General features: G+C 44.9%; 1 protein-coding gene across 1 annotated transcript; it reads left to right on the top strand.

The window, feature by feature from the left end:
- Positions 1–13071: 13071 nt before the first annotated feature.
- Positions 13072–14040, top strand: LOC101105393 (melanoma-associated antigen 8). Its single transcript, XM_015104764.2, has one exon. It carries the CDS (start codon positions 13072–13074, stop codon positions 14038–14040), a length of 969 nt encoding a protein of 322 aa, XP_014960250.1.
- The last annotated feature ends 1080 nt before the right edge of the window (positions 14041–15120 follow it).

Here is a 15120-nt window from a genome sequence, read left to right as displayed (position 1 = left end):
ACAGAAAGGGTTTTCTGCAAGACAGGAGGATCTGAAGGACACCTTCATCAGAGCAAAAATGGAGAGAGGCCAAGGCCTCCAAGTCCTTCTGGCTAGCAAGAGTTCTCACTCATGTGGGAAGAGAGGTATGATATTGTCCCCATCACATCAACAACCTGGGTCTAGCTCCAAGTCAGTAAAAGACATGTATGTTTGTTCAAGCTGTCAGTAGTCAGCCCAATATCCCTTTGTTTTGAGCATCTGGAATCTTACTGTCAAGTCATACATGTATGAGTGGGTCAAGACCCACTCTCCTGAACTCCAGAGATAGCAAAAAGACTGGTACAATGGGAGGCAGAATAAACAAATCATTGGCCCAAGTGGCTTTCTCCCAAGCCACTGCTAAGTTCCTGTTCTTTGAAAACAAAAGCCTACAAAGGTAGCAAGACTATCAGTGCTGGAAAAAGGGGACAGAAGGAGCTACCATTTCCTCTCCTCCCTCCCATAATTCATGTCATCTCAACTCTTTCTGTTGCTACCTTATTTTCTAGTGTTAAATTTCTTTGCATTCCTTGGATAAACCATGTCACCAGCAGTTAAACATGTTTGTCTCTTTATAACTAATAATAAAAAAATAAAACAAAATACCCCTGAACCATAGCATCTCCCCCAAATGACATTTTATCTCTCTCATCCTCTTTATAGCTTTCTCAAAAATAATTTTTAGGCTTTGAATTTCCAGTTCTGCATGTAAGAAAATTGGAAGTTGCTACTCCTTCCAATGGTGCAAAGGAACCATTTTGAAATACAACAAAACATGCTATACTTCTCAACAAGTCCTAGCCTCAGAAGAAACTAGTTAACCAGAGCCTGACCTACTATGGTATTATCAGCGTGTAACTGACTACAGGGAAGGAAAATACCCAACTCAAGTCAGTTGTAGCCTTCTATGTGGAAGTAGAGAAATAACTCCAGCTCAGTATAGTCATCCCATGGCAAGCAAGGTGTGGAGGCAGAGAAAATGAGAAATATCAATACTTGTGAAGTTCACGGTTCAGAGACATAGGCTCACTAAAAGACTGAGACCTAACACAGGACTACAGAAAACTTCCCCTCCGCTGACATCTTACCACCACATTAAAGGCGATTTACAGCAGTTCCTTTTATCCAGTAATTGTGTCCAGTTATCAAGAAAAAGTTAGAAGGCATATCAAAAGGTTAAAACACAATTTAAAGGGAAAAAGCAAACATCAGAATCAGACCTAGCAGGAATGTTAGGATGATTAATATGTAATGGCTCTAATGGATAGAGTAGACAGTATGCAAGATATCATATGGGCAATGTAAGAAGAGAGATGGGAATGCTAGGAAAGAACCTGAAATAAATGCTAAGTCATCAAAAACGCTAACAGAAATAAAAACGTATTTGCTAGGTTTATTAGTAGCCTGATCGTGTCTGAGGAAACATCTCTGAGCTTAAGGATATCTCAATATAAACCTCATTTCTGAAAAGCAAAGAGGATGAAAACAAGGGAAATAAAGAACATAATATCCAAGGACTGTGGTAAAACTACAAAAGGTGTAACATAAGTGTAGTGATAATACCAAAAGGAAAAAGAGGGAGAATATGAGAGAAGAAATATTTGAAATAATAATGAGTGAGCATTCCCCTAAATTAATGACTGAAAATAGACCACAGATCCAGGAAGTTCAGAGAAAATCAAGTAAGACAAATGTTAAAAACAAAAACAAAAACCTTACACTTAGGAATATCATTTTAAAACCATAGAAAATCAAAAATGAGTAAAACAATCTTGAAAGAAGTCAGAGGGGGATAAAACACCTACCTATGGAGGAGCAAATAGAAGAATTATGTCTGACCTCTCCTCAGAAACCACACAAGCAAGAAAAGAGTAATGTGAAATATTTAAGCTGTTCAGAGGAAAAGAAAAAACCCTAGAATTCTGTATCCTGCAAAATTACCCTTCAAATATGAAGAAGAAATAGAGATTTTATCAGAAAAGCAAAAATTGAGGGAATTTGTTTCCGGTAGCTCTGCTTTGCATGAAATTTTGAAAGAAGTTCTTTAGAGAGAAGGAAAGTAATATGGGTCAGGAACTCAAATCTACAGAAAGTAAGGAAAAACATCAGAGAGGGAATAAGTGAGAGTAAAATAAAAACAAATTTAAAAAATTTAATTCATCTAACAGATAATACTTTATTGAAAATAATGCCAACAATGTTTCTGCATGTATGTTTATATTAATATCATATGAATGTATATATACACATATACATGTATATATGCTTATATAAAAGTGAAGTAAATGATTGCAATATTATAAGGGGCAGAAAAGAGGCATTAGGATTATCTTGTTATTACAATGTAGTAACACTAACCATGAAACAGAATAGTGTTATGTGAAAGTAAACATGGATTAGCCAAGTTAAAAAAAAATAATAATAATGATAAAGAAAAAATATATTGCACACTATAAGTCAACAAATAACAAAAAAATTTAAAGCATAATTGATATGCTATCAATTTTGGAATACAAATGAAATTATATAAAATGCTGAATAAAAACCACAAAAGGCAGAAAAAAAGCAGAAGACAAAAATAGGAACAAAGAACAAGGGCACCAAATAGAGAACAACAGCAAGTGTGGTAACTATTAACCCAATTATATCAGTAATCACTTTGAATATCAATGGTCTAAATGCACCAATTAAAAGATAGAGATTATCAGAGTGGATCAAAAAAAAGAGATTTATTACTATGTTGTCTTCCAGTACCCACTTTAAATATGAAGACCTATATGAATTAAAAGTAGGGGAATTCCTGGTGGTCCAGCGGTTTAGAATTCACCTTGCAATCTAGTATTCTTGGGCTTCCCTTGTGGCTCAGCTGGAAAAGAATCCTCCTGCAATGCAGAAGATCTGGGTTCAATCCCTGGGTTGGGAAGATCCTCTGGAGAAGTGAAAGGCTACCCACTCCAGTATTCTGGCCTGGAGAATTCCATGGGCTGTATAGTCCATGGGGTCGCAGTCAGTCAGACACTACTGAGCGACTTTCACTTCACTTCATTTCATTTTGCAATGTAGGGCACAAAGGTCGGATTCCTGGTCCAGGAAGACTCCACAAACCATGGAGCAACTAAGCCCACATGCCACAATCACTGAGCCCACACACTCTGGAGCCCATGTCACAAAACTAAGACCTGACATAGCCAAATAAATAATTTTATAAAAGTAAATGGATGAAGAAAAACATACCATGCTGACACTAACCAAAAGAAAGTATAGGTAGTATACGAATTGCAAACAGAGAAGACATCAAAGTGAAAAAAAAATAGTTATCATCAGGTATAAAAAGGCCATTTCATGAAGACAAAGGGGTCAATGCCTCAAGAAGATATAACAATTCTTAATACATATGTGCCTAACAAGACAAGGTTAAACTATGTAGGACAAAAAATGAGAGAATCACAAAGAGAAATAGATAAATACACTATCATCATAGCTGGAGAATTCAACATTCTTGTATCAGAAATGAACAGATTCAAGCAGGCATAAATTCTATAAGAACATCAGTTCAGTTCAGTTCAGTTCAGTTCAGTTGCTCAGGCGTGTAGGACTGTTTGCATCCCCGTGAATCGCAGCACGCCAGGCCTCCCTGTCCATCATCAGTTTCCGGAGTTTGCTCAAACTAATATCCATCGAGTCGGTGATGCCATCCAGCCATCTCAACCTCTGTCTTCCCCTTCTCCTCCTGCCCCCAATCCCTCCCTGCATCAGGGTCTTTCCCAATGAGTCAACTCTTCACATGAGGTGGCCAAAGTATTGGAGTTTCAGCTTTAGCATCATTCCTTCCAAAGAAAACCCAGGACTGATCTCCTTTAGGATGGACTGGCTGGATCTCCTTGCAGTCCAAGGGACTCTCAAGAGTCTTCTCCAACACCACAGTACAAAACCATCAATTCTTCGGCCCTCAGCTTTTTTCACAGTCCAACTCTCACATCCATACATGATCACTGGAGAAACCATAGCCTTGATTAGACAGACCTTTGTTGGAAAAGTAATGTCTCTGCTTTTTATTATGCTATCTAGGTTGGTCATAACTTTCCTTCCAAGGAGCAAGCGTCTTTTAATTTCATGGCTGCAGTCACCATCTGCAGTGATTTTGGAGCCCCGAAAAACACTGTTTCCACTGTTTCCCCATCTATTTCCCATGAAGTGATGGGACCAGATGCCATGATCTTCGTTTTCTGAATGTTGAGCTTTAAGCCAACTTTTTCACTCTCCTCTTTCAATTTCATCGAAAGGCTTTTTAGCTCCTCTTCACTTTCTGCCATGAGGGTGGTGTCATCTGCATATCTGAGGTTATTGATATTTCTCCCAGCAATCTTGATTCCAGCTTGTGCTTCTTCCAGCCCAGTGTTTCTCATGATGTACTCTGCATATAAGTTAAATAAGCAGGGTAACAATATACAGCCTTGATGTACTCCTTTTCCTATTTGGAACCAGTCTGTTGTTCCATGTCCAGTTCTAACTGTTGCTTCCTGACCTGCATTTAGGTTTCTCAAGAGGCAGGTCAGGTGATCTGGTATTCTCATCTCTTTCAGAATTTTCCACAGTTTCTTGTGATACACACAGTCAAAGGCTTTGGCATAGTCAAAAAAGCAGAAGTAGATGTTTTTTTTCTGGAACTCTCTTGCTTTTTGATGATCCAGCAGATGTTGGCAATTTGATTTCTGGTTCTTCTGCCTTTTCTACAACCAGCTTTAACATCTGGAAATTCTTAGTTCACGTTGCTGAAGCCTGGCTTGGAGAATTTTGAGCATTACTTTACTAGCATGTGAGATAAGTGCAATTGTGCGGTAGTTTGAGCATTCTTTGGCATTTCCTTCCTTTGGGATTAGAATGAAAACTGACTTTTCCAGTTCTGTGGCCACTGCTGAGTTTTCCAAATTTGCTGGCATATTGACTGCAGCATTTTCACAGCATCATCTTTCAGGATTTGACATAGCTCAACTGGAATTCCATCACCTCCACTAGCTTTGTTCGTAGTGATGCTTTCTAAGGCCCACTTGACTTCACATTCCATGATGTCTGGCTCTAGGTGAGTGATCACACCATCGTGATTATCTGGGTCATGAAGCACTTTTTTTGTACAGTTCTCCTGTGTATTCTGGCCACCTCTTCTTAATATCTTCTGCTTCTGTTAGGTCCATACCATTTCTGTCCTTTATCGACCCCATCTTTGCATGAAATGTTCCCTTGGTATCTCTAATTTTCTTGAAGAGATCACTAGTCTTTCACATTCTGTTCTTTTCCTCTATTTCTTTGCATTGATCGCTAAGGAAGGCTTTCTTATCTGCCTTCCTATTCTTTGGAACTCTGCATTCAAATGGGTATATCTTTCCTTTTCTCCTTTGCTTTTCACTTACCTTCTGTTCACAACTATTTGTAAGGCCTCCCCAGACAGCCATTTTGCTTTTTTGCATTTCATTTCCATGGAGATGGTCTTGATCCCTGTCTCCTCTACAATGTCATGAATCTCCGTCCATAGTTCATCAGGCACTCTGTCTATCAGATCTAGTCCCTTAAATCTATTTCTCACTTCCACTGTATAATCATAAGGGATTTGATTTAGGTCATACCTGAATGGTCTAGTGGTTTTCCGTACTTTCTTCAAATTAAGTCTGAATTTGGCAATAAGGAGCTCATGATCTGAGCCATAGTCAGCTCCCGGTCTTGTTTTTGCTGACTGTGTAGACCTTCTCCATCTTTGCCTGCAAAGAATATATCAATCTGATTTCAGTGTTGACCATCTGGTGATGTCCATGTGTAGAGTCTTCTCTTGTGTTGTTGGAAAAGGGTGTTTGCTATGACCAGTGCATTTTCTTGGCAAAACTCTATTAGCCTTTGCCCTGCTTCATTCCATATTCCAAGGCCAAATTTGCCTGTTACTCCAGGTGTTTCTTGACTTCCTACTTTTGCCTTCCAGTCTCCTACAATGAAAAAGATATCTCTTTGGGGTGTTAATTCTAACAGGTCTTGTAGGTCTTCACAGCACCATTCAACATCAGCTTCTTCAGCATTACTGGTTGGGGCACAGGCTTGGATCACCATGATATTGAATGGTTTCCCTTGGAAACAAACAGAGATCATTCTGTCATTTTTGAGATTGCATCCAATACTGCGTTTCAGACTCTCTTCTTGACCATGATGGCTACTCCATTTCTTCTAAGGGATTCCTGCCCACAGTAGTAGACATAATGGTCATCTGAGTTAAATTCACCTATTCCAGTCCATTTTAGTTTGCTGATTCCTAGAATGTCAACGTTCACTCTTGCCATCTCCTCTTTGTCCACTTCCAAGTTGCCTTGATTCATGGACCTGACATTTCAGGTTCCTATGCAATATTGCTCTTTATAGCATTGGACCTTGCTTCTATCACCAGTCACATCCACAACTGGGTATTGTTTTCGCTTTGGCTTCATCCCTTCATTCTTTCTGGAGTTATTTTTCCACTGACCTCCAGGACCATATTGGGCACCTACCGATCCGGGGAGTTCCTCTTTCAGTATCCTATCATTTTGTCTTTTCATACTGTTCATGGGGTTCTCAAGGCAAGAATACTGAGTGGTTTGCCATTCCCTTCTCCAGTGGCCCACAGTCTGTCAGACTTCTTCACCAGGACCTGCCCATCCTGGGTGGCCCCACACAGCATGGCTTAGTTACAGTGAGTTATACAAGGCTGTGGTCCGTGTGATCAGATTGGCTAGTTTTCTGTGATTATGGTTTTAGTGTGTCTGCCCTCTGTTGCCGTCTCGCAACACCTACCACCTTACTTGGGTTTGTCATACCTTGGATGTGGGGTATCTCTTCATGGCTGCTCCAGCAAAGCGCAGCCGCTGCTCCTTACTTTGGACTAAGGGTATCTCCTCACAGCCACCCCTCCTGACCTTGAACATGGAGTAGCTCCTCTTGGCCCTCCTGAGCCCACGCAGCTACTGCTCCTTGGACGTGGGGTTGCTCCTCTCGGCCACCTCCCCTGATCTCGGGCGTGTGGTGGTTCCTCTCGGCTGCCACCCCTGACCTTGGGCATAGGGTAGCTCCTCTCACATAACTGAATCCAAAAACATCAGCAGTCAACTGGATATAATTGACATCTATAGACTGCTTCGTCCAACAACAACAGGATACACATTCTTCTCAAGATCACATGAAACATGCACCAAAATAGATCACATTCAGGCCCATAAAATGCACCTTCTCAGTCTACAATGGAATTAGGCTAGAAATCAATAACAAAAATTGTTGACAAATTCCAAACTACTTGAAAATTAAACCACAGATCTGTAAATAATATATGGGTCAAAGTAGAAATCTCAGAGAAATGAAAAGAATATCTTGAACTAAATGAAAATAAAAGCACAACTTATCAAAACTTGTAGGCTGCAGCAAAAGCAGTGCTAACATGGAATTTATAGCATTGAAAGTACAAATTAGAAAAGAAAAAAGTTCTAAAATCAATAATCTAAGTTTCTACCATAGGAGTGCCTAAAGAACTATGGACTGAGCTTTGTAACATTGTACAGGAGGCAGTGATCGAAACCATCCCAAAGAAAAAGAAATGAAAGAAGGCAAAATGGTTGTCTGAGGAGGCCTTACAAATAACTGAGAAAAGAAGAGAAGTGAAAGACAAAGGAGAAAGGGGAAGATACACCCAAACGAATACAGAGTTCCAAAGAATAGCAAGGAGAGATAAGAAAGCCTTCTTAAGTGACCAATGCAAAGAAAGAAGAAAACAATACAATGGGAAAGACTAGAGATCTCTCCAAGAAAATTATAGATATCAAAGGAACATTCCATGCAAAGATGGGCACAATAAAGGACAGAAATGGTATGGACCTAACAGAAGCAGAAGAGATTAAGATGAGGTAGCAAGAATACACAGAAGAATCATTTAAAAAGGGCTTAATGACCTGGATAATCACGATGGTGTGGTCACTCACCTAGAGCCAGAAATCCTGGAGTGTGAAGTCAAGTGGGCCTTAGGAAGCATCACTACAAACAAAACTAGTGGAAGTGATGAGATTTCAGCTGATCTGTTTCAAGTCCCAAAAGATAATGCTGTGAAAGTGCTGCATTCAATATGCCAGCAAATTTGGAAAACTCAGCAGTGGCCACAGGACTGGAAAAGGTCAGTTTTCATTCTAATCCCAAAGAAAAGCAATGCCAAAGAATGTTCAAACTACCAGATAATTGCACTCATTTTACATGATAGCAAGTTAATGCTCAAAATCCTTCAAGCTAAGCTTCACAATACGTGAACTAAGAATTTCCAGATGTATAAGCTAGGTTGAGAAAAGGCAAAAGAACCAGATATTAAATTGCCAACATCTGTTGGATCATAATAAATTTCCAGAAAAACATGTTTCTTTTTTATTGACTATGCTAAAACTTTTGACTGTATGGATTACAACAAACTGGAAAATTCTTAAAGAGATGGGAATCCCATACCACTTTACTTGTCTCCTAAAAAAACCTGTATGCATGTCAGAAGCAACAGTTAGAACCGAACATGGAACAATAGACTGGTTCAAAATTGGGAAAGGAGTGTGTCAAGACTGTGTATTGTCACCCCGTTTATTTAATTTACATGCAGAGTGAAAGTGAAAGTGTTGGTCACTCAGTCGTGTCCAATTCTTTGCCATCCCATGGACTGTAGCCCTGCAGGCTCCTCTGTCCATGGGATTATCCAGGCAAAAATACTGGAGTGGGTTGCCATTCCCTTCTCCAGGGGATCTTCCCCACGCAAGGATCAAACCTGGGTCTCTCACATTGCAGGCAGATTCTTTACCATCTGTGCCATATGCAGAGTACATCATGTAAAATGCTGGGCTGGATGAAGCACAAGCTGGAATCAAGATTACCAGGAGAAATATCAATAACCTCAGATATGCAAATAACACCATCCTTATGGTAGAAAGCAAAGAGGAACTAAAGAGCCTCCTGATGAAGGTGAAAGACGAAAGTGGAAAAGGTGGCTTAAAACTCAACATTCAAAAAACAAAGATCATGGCATCTGGTCCCATCATGTCATATGGTCCCATTATGTCATGGCAAATAGATCGGGAAACAATGGAAACAGTGACAGACTTTATTCTCTTGGGCTCCAAAATAAATCTGGATGGTGACTGCAGCCATAAAGTTTTTTTAAAAGATGCTTGCTCCTTGGAAGAAAAACTATGACAAAACTAAACAGCATATTAAAAAGCAGAGACATCAGTTTGCCAACAAAGATTTGTATAGTCAAAGCTATGGTTTTTCAGTAGTCATGTACGAATGTGACAGTTGGACCATAAAAAAGGCTGAGGGCTGAAGAATTGATGCTTTTGACCTATAGTGCTGGAGAAGACTCTTGAGAGTCTCTTGGACTGCAAGGAGATCCAACCAGTCAATCCTAAAGGAAATCAACCCTGAATATTTATCGGAAGGACTGATGCTGAAGCTGAAGCTCCAATACGTCAGTCACCAGATGCGAAGAAGTGACTCCTTGGAAAAGACTCTGATGTTGGGAAAGATTGAGAGCAGGAGGAGAAGGAGGCAACAGAGGATAAGATGATTGGATGGCATCATCAACTCAGTGGACATGCTGCACAAACTCAGGAGATTGTGAAGGACAGGGAAGCCTGGTGTGCTTCAGTCCGTGGGGTCACAAAGAGTCGTTCATGACTGAGCGACTGAACTGAACTGACTGAAGGAATAGATGAAAAATAGAATAAGAAGTTAACCACAAATAGTAAGGGTAGGTATTCTGTCATGAAATTATCAGCGCTTGACTATGTTGTTGTTCGGTCTCTGTCTTTGCTAAATCCAGCTTGTATATCTCGAAGTTTTTGGTTCATATACTGTTGAAACCTAGCTTGAAGAATTTTGCTAGCATGTGAAATGAATGCAATTGTGCAGTAGTTTGAATTATTTGGCATCGTCCTTCTTTGGGATTGGGATGAAAACTGACCTTTTCCAGTACTGTGGCCACTCCTGAGTTTTCTGGACAATGCAGACAACCTGAAAACAACAGGACTTCACCAAATTCCACCATTCAACCTCTTCAGTGTAGAAAAGAAGTCTGGCAGAACAAAGGATTCTAAAATCTGGCTGCTGCTGAGGGGCCCCCATGGGAAGGTATCTGGTTACCTGTGCTCCCCCAAGGTCATGGGCACAATAGCTCCCCATCCAGCATCTGCGCTGGGACTGCAACCTTCTCTCAAGGGTTAATGAGGCCCCCTCCTGAGTGAGGATGAGGGGGTCCAGTCACCCTGGAACAGAGGGTCCCATAGAATACAACTCCACCCCTGCTGGGACTCCTGGGGGCCCCAGTCCGAGCTGTCAAGCTGAGCCCCCCACCTCCTCCTCAGTTTCTCAGTGAACGTGCAGAGTCAGAGGCTTGGTCTGTGGGGTGCAGTCTCAGGTGGGCAGTGGGAGGGGGCCCGCATCCTGCAGAGACTCAAGGTGAGAACCAGAGGAGACTGAGGGTCCCCAGAGGATGCATGTGCAGCCCTCCCGACAGCCCTGGGGGACCAGGGGTCATGGCGTCCAGATGGGACGTCACTGATCCCGATGGGAAGGGAGGAGTGAGGGCCTGAGTCAGGTATCTGGGTTCAGGTCAGCAGAGTGAAGGAGCCCAGCTGTGCTAGGAGTCAAGCTAGAACCCTGAGGGGGGCTCTGGGACCCCAGGACATCCAGGTTGTCAATGCTCTCAGCCCTGGGAGACCCTGGCAGGGTTGTAGGAATGAGCCCCCTACTCCCGCTTGCCTCTCAGGGGTCCTGGCTGGGTAGAGCCTGGTTCTATGGGGAGCAAGGTCGGGGTGAGAGGGTGGTACCCAGACCTGCTGAGAGTCAAAGTGAAGAGCAGAAGGAGGGTTGAGGAATGCCCAGGGCATCATCTCAGCTCGGGGAAGCCCTGGGCTTGGAGCCCTGATGTCATGTCCACAGATTCCCCCTGGGGGTCTCAGGGCAGTGACGGCCTTGGCGTGAGGGTTCCGCCTCCAGTCAACACAAGGGGCATCCTGAGACCTGCCAGGGCTCAAGATGAGGACCTTGAGGGAGGACACAGGGAACCCCACAGGTCCCGGCACCTGCGGTCAGCCCAGGGCAACTCTGGTAGGGGCATGAGCTCAGAGTCTCAGAGACATTGGAGACTTGATAGAAGGGGCGGGGCCTCAGAGATTGGAGGGGAGATTCTTAGGTTCTGAAGCAGTTTAGGTGAGGACCCTGAGGGAGGACTGAGGGGATGCTGGACTCCAATCAGAGGAGACCAAGAGAAGCCCATCCTGGCTGTTGGTCCTGCATGACCCTGGAGTACGATGAGCACAACAGGCATGGCCTGACTTCCTGACATCCGGGTCTCATATTGGGCACCTCGCATATGGGGCGAGGCCTCAGGTGGGCCGATTCCCAGGTCTGTGGAGTGTCAAGTTAAGGACTCTGAGGAGGAACTAAAGGACCCTGGACCCCAGAGAAGCCCATCTCTGTTGTCAGTCCAGGGAGACCGTGGAGTAGGATGAGCGCAACAGGCATGCGCTGACTTCCTGACATCCGGGTCTCAGACTGGGGACCTGGTACACGGGGCGGACTTCCTGACATCCGGGTCTCAGACTGGGGACCTGGTACAAGGGGCGGACTTCCTGACATCCGGGTCTCAGACTGGGGACCTGGTGTAAGGGGCGGACTTCCTGACATCCGGGTCTCAGACTGGGGACCTGGTACAAGGGGCGGGCTTCCTGACATCCGGGTCTCAGAGAGACTGGGGCCCCGGTTTGAGAAGCCGGGCCTCAGGTGTGGAGAAGACGGAGCCCAGGTCTTAGTGGGAGTCAAGGTGAGGACCCTGAGGGAGGAGTGAGGGGAGCTGGACCCCAGAGGGGACCCTGGTATTCCCCGGGTGGAAAGACCATGTGCAGCATATCCTGACATCGGGTCTCAGAGAGACTGGGGACCTTCTGATAGCTGTGGGGTCTCAAAATGGCAGACGGGACAATCCCCAGTCCTGCCTGGAGTCTAGGTTCCATGTGAGGAATGACTGAGGTGGTTATACCGCAGTAGGGAGGCAGGGATCCTGGCCCTTGTAAGGGCTCATGGAGGCCCTGGAACGGGGTGAGCCAGGGTGAGTATTTCCTTGACCTCTGGCTTAGGGCCTCGGGAGGTGAGGTGTTTGGGCAGAGGGCAGAGGCTTCAGGTCCGCTGAGGGTGGACTCCCCGGACCTCGAGGGAGGACTGAGCAGACCCCTGCCCCTGTGGTCAGTGCTGGAAGGCCTGGCAGGACGTGAGAAGCTGAGGCCCAAGCATCTCCCCAGCCTAGGACCCGTGGGAGACCCTGGGCAGGTACAGCCGCATGTGGGGCCCTTCAGTACTTTTTGTCCAGACTCGGGTCTTGTTCTGAGTTTCTCTGCAGGTCCCAAAGGGGAGGGTCCAGGCCGGCCAGGGGAAAGGTGAGCACTACAAGGGATCCCCGAGGGGACCTCCCACTGCACAATGGGGGGACGTCACAGATTCCACCCCTCCTACCATCACAGAAGGCCTAAGTCTGTGCCACAGTCTACCCCCAAGGTGCCCCTTCCATTTCTCTCACAGGGGCTCCAGGAACCAGGAGGCAAAGGCAGAGGTCTGAGGCCGGTGTCCTGAGGTCAGAAAGCAGAGGAGATCCAGGAAGCGCCAGGAGTCAAGGTGAGTTGTTTTCCTCTGAGTGTGCACCAGGGACTCCCTATCCCAGAACAGAGGGGACTCCACAAGGCCTTAATTCTCCCTCCGAGTCAGCCCCGGAACCTCAAGCTGTGCTGCCTGCACCCTAGGGAGCCACTTCACATCCTCCTTCAGGTAGCCAGGGGTCAGGCTGCTCAGCAGGAGCTCGTCTATGAAGCCCGAGAGCACCCCTCAAGAGGAGACCTATAAGTGGCCTGAGTCAGACGGCCCAGGGTGGGTTTCTCAGCTGAGGCCGCTCACAACCCCCCTCTCCCACAGGCCTGTGGTCCCTATCTGTCCCTCTTCCTCACTCCTGTCTGCAGTTCCACCCCAGTCATCATGCCTGGGATGCATGAGCTCCGCCTGCCTGAGAGAGTCTTTCAGGATCCAGGAGAGGACGATGATCTGATGGAGGCACAGTTCATTTGGAGTGAGGAGGAGGAGGAGGAGGAGCAAATAGAAGAAGAGGAGCAGATGGAGGAAGAAGAGCAGGTGGAGGAGGTGGAGCAGGTGGTGGAAGGAGATGCCGCTTCCTCCTCCTCTCTCCCGGTCTGGGGCACCCTGGAGGAGGGGGCTGCTGCTGCAACAGCCAGTCTCCCCCAGGCCCCTGCAGGTGTCTGCCCCTCTCCCACTGCCATGGCTGCCACTCCAGGGAGCCAATCTGAAGACCATGGCCTCAGCAGGCAAGATGAAGTGCCAAGCACCTCGCATGACCACGAACATGCCAGGTCCTCACTCCAAGATGCACTACGGGTGAAGAAGAATGAGCTGGTACAATTCCTGGTCAGTAGGTATCTTGCCAGGGAGCCAATCACAAAGGCAGAAGTGCTGAGTAGTATCCTCATAGATTACCAGGACCACTTCGCGGTGGTCCTCGGTCAAGCCTCAGAGTACCTGCAGCTGGTCTTTGGTTTGGAGGTGAAGGAGGTGGACCCCAGTGATTACACCTATATCCTGGTCCCCACCCTGGGCCTCACCCTGAATGAGACGCTGAGGGATGAGCAGAGGTTGCCCAAGGCTGGCCTCCTGGTGATGGTCCTGTGCCTGATTGCTGTGGAGGTCAACTGTGCCCCTGAGGAGGCGATCTGGGGTGCACTCAGCAGGATAGGAGTGTGTCCCGGGAGTGAGCACTACATCTATGGGGAGCCTAGGGAGCTGCTGACCCAAGTGTGGGTGCAGGAGGGTTACCTAGAGTACCGGCAGGTGCCTGACAGCAATCCTGCTCGCTATGAGTTCCTGTGGGGTCCCCGGGCCTATGCGGAGACCAGCAAATTTAAAGTCCTGGAATATCTGGACAGAGTCAGTTGAAAACATCCCAGCTCCTTCCACCCCCTCTGCAGAGGCTGTGAGGGAGGAGAAAGGGGAACTCTGAGCCAGAGAAGCAGCCAAGCTCCTTCCAGGCCCACGTCCAACAGCTTGTCCTGGGGGCAGGAAGGGAGGCTGATCTTTCCCTCTGTGACTGACGAGGGAGCAGTCAGCCTTCTCAGCAGTGAGGGCCTAGGCCCATTGGGGGAACCTGGTATGTGGCATCTTTGTGTTGTTTTTCTCTACAATGACATGGGGACTCACCTCTATTTTCTTTAGGAATTTTTCAGGTATTACTCCTTTTTAATAGAAGGCTTAAGGAGTTTCAGTGTCTAACTATGTCAATGACATTGATCACACAGTGTTTGTACTTACCCATTTAAAGAACAAGAGTTTTGCTATTTTGTAAAAATAAATTAGGAACTCTTCCATTTTATTTCATGGTTTTGAACAAGATATATGGAATTAGAATGATTTTGGAAATGTGAACTTACTTAGTAGTTACACAGTTGGTGGAAGAATTCTAAAATAAAAACTGATTGTAGTGAAGTCTTGCTTCTTATACTTTTTGACTATCATTTTGTACATCTAAGCTATCTCTGTTTATTTGGATTTTCCTGGGTTATTTAAGAAGGTATGAGAAAATTGATCTGAGTTCATGTTGATCTCATGTGTATTTGTACTTATCCAATTCAAGACTGAGTTTTGCTATTTGTAAAATCAGTTAGGAAGCCTTCAGTCATTTATTGTGATCCCAAATTAGATAACATAGCATTGGAACAGGAATTTACTTGGAAATGTGAAAATAATTAGCAGTACAATTAATGGGATCAAGAAATAGAGAAATAAAAGTAAATGGTTGTTAATTATTGAATTTTTATCCTCTTCTTCTGTCATTCTGTAAAATTAAAATATATATGTATAACCTGGATTTGTTTGGCTTATTTAAGAAAGTAGCAGAAAATCTGAATGAATAAGCCTCTGCTCACTGGCTTATTTATTCCCAAGACCTTCATAGAGCCTGTGTTCTGTGGAAGGCCCTGTGTTAGCAGTGGGGACACTGGGAGAAGCAGGACACACCCA

This window comes from Ovis aries, chromosome X (genome assembly GCF_016772045.2).
Source record: "Ovis aries strain OAR_USU_Benz2616 breed Rambouillet chromosome X, ARS-UI_Ramb_v3.0, whole genome shotgun sequence".
NCBI classification, from domain to species: domain Eukaryota; kingdom Metazoa; phylum Chordata; class Mammalia; order Artiodactyla; family Bovidae; genus Ovis; species Ovis aries.
The sequence above is the reverse complement of the archived record's forward strand: the minus strand, read 5'-3'. Positions and strand labels throughout refer to the sequence as shown.

What these genes read in the sequence shown, in the direction of transcription:
- LOC101105393 (XM_015104764.2), top strand. Translation starts at nt 13,072, where the DNA reads ATGCCTGGGATGCATGAGCTCCGCCTGCCTGAGAGAGTCTTTCAGGAT.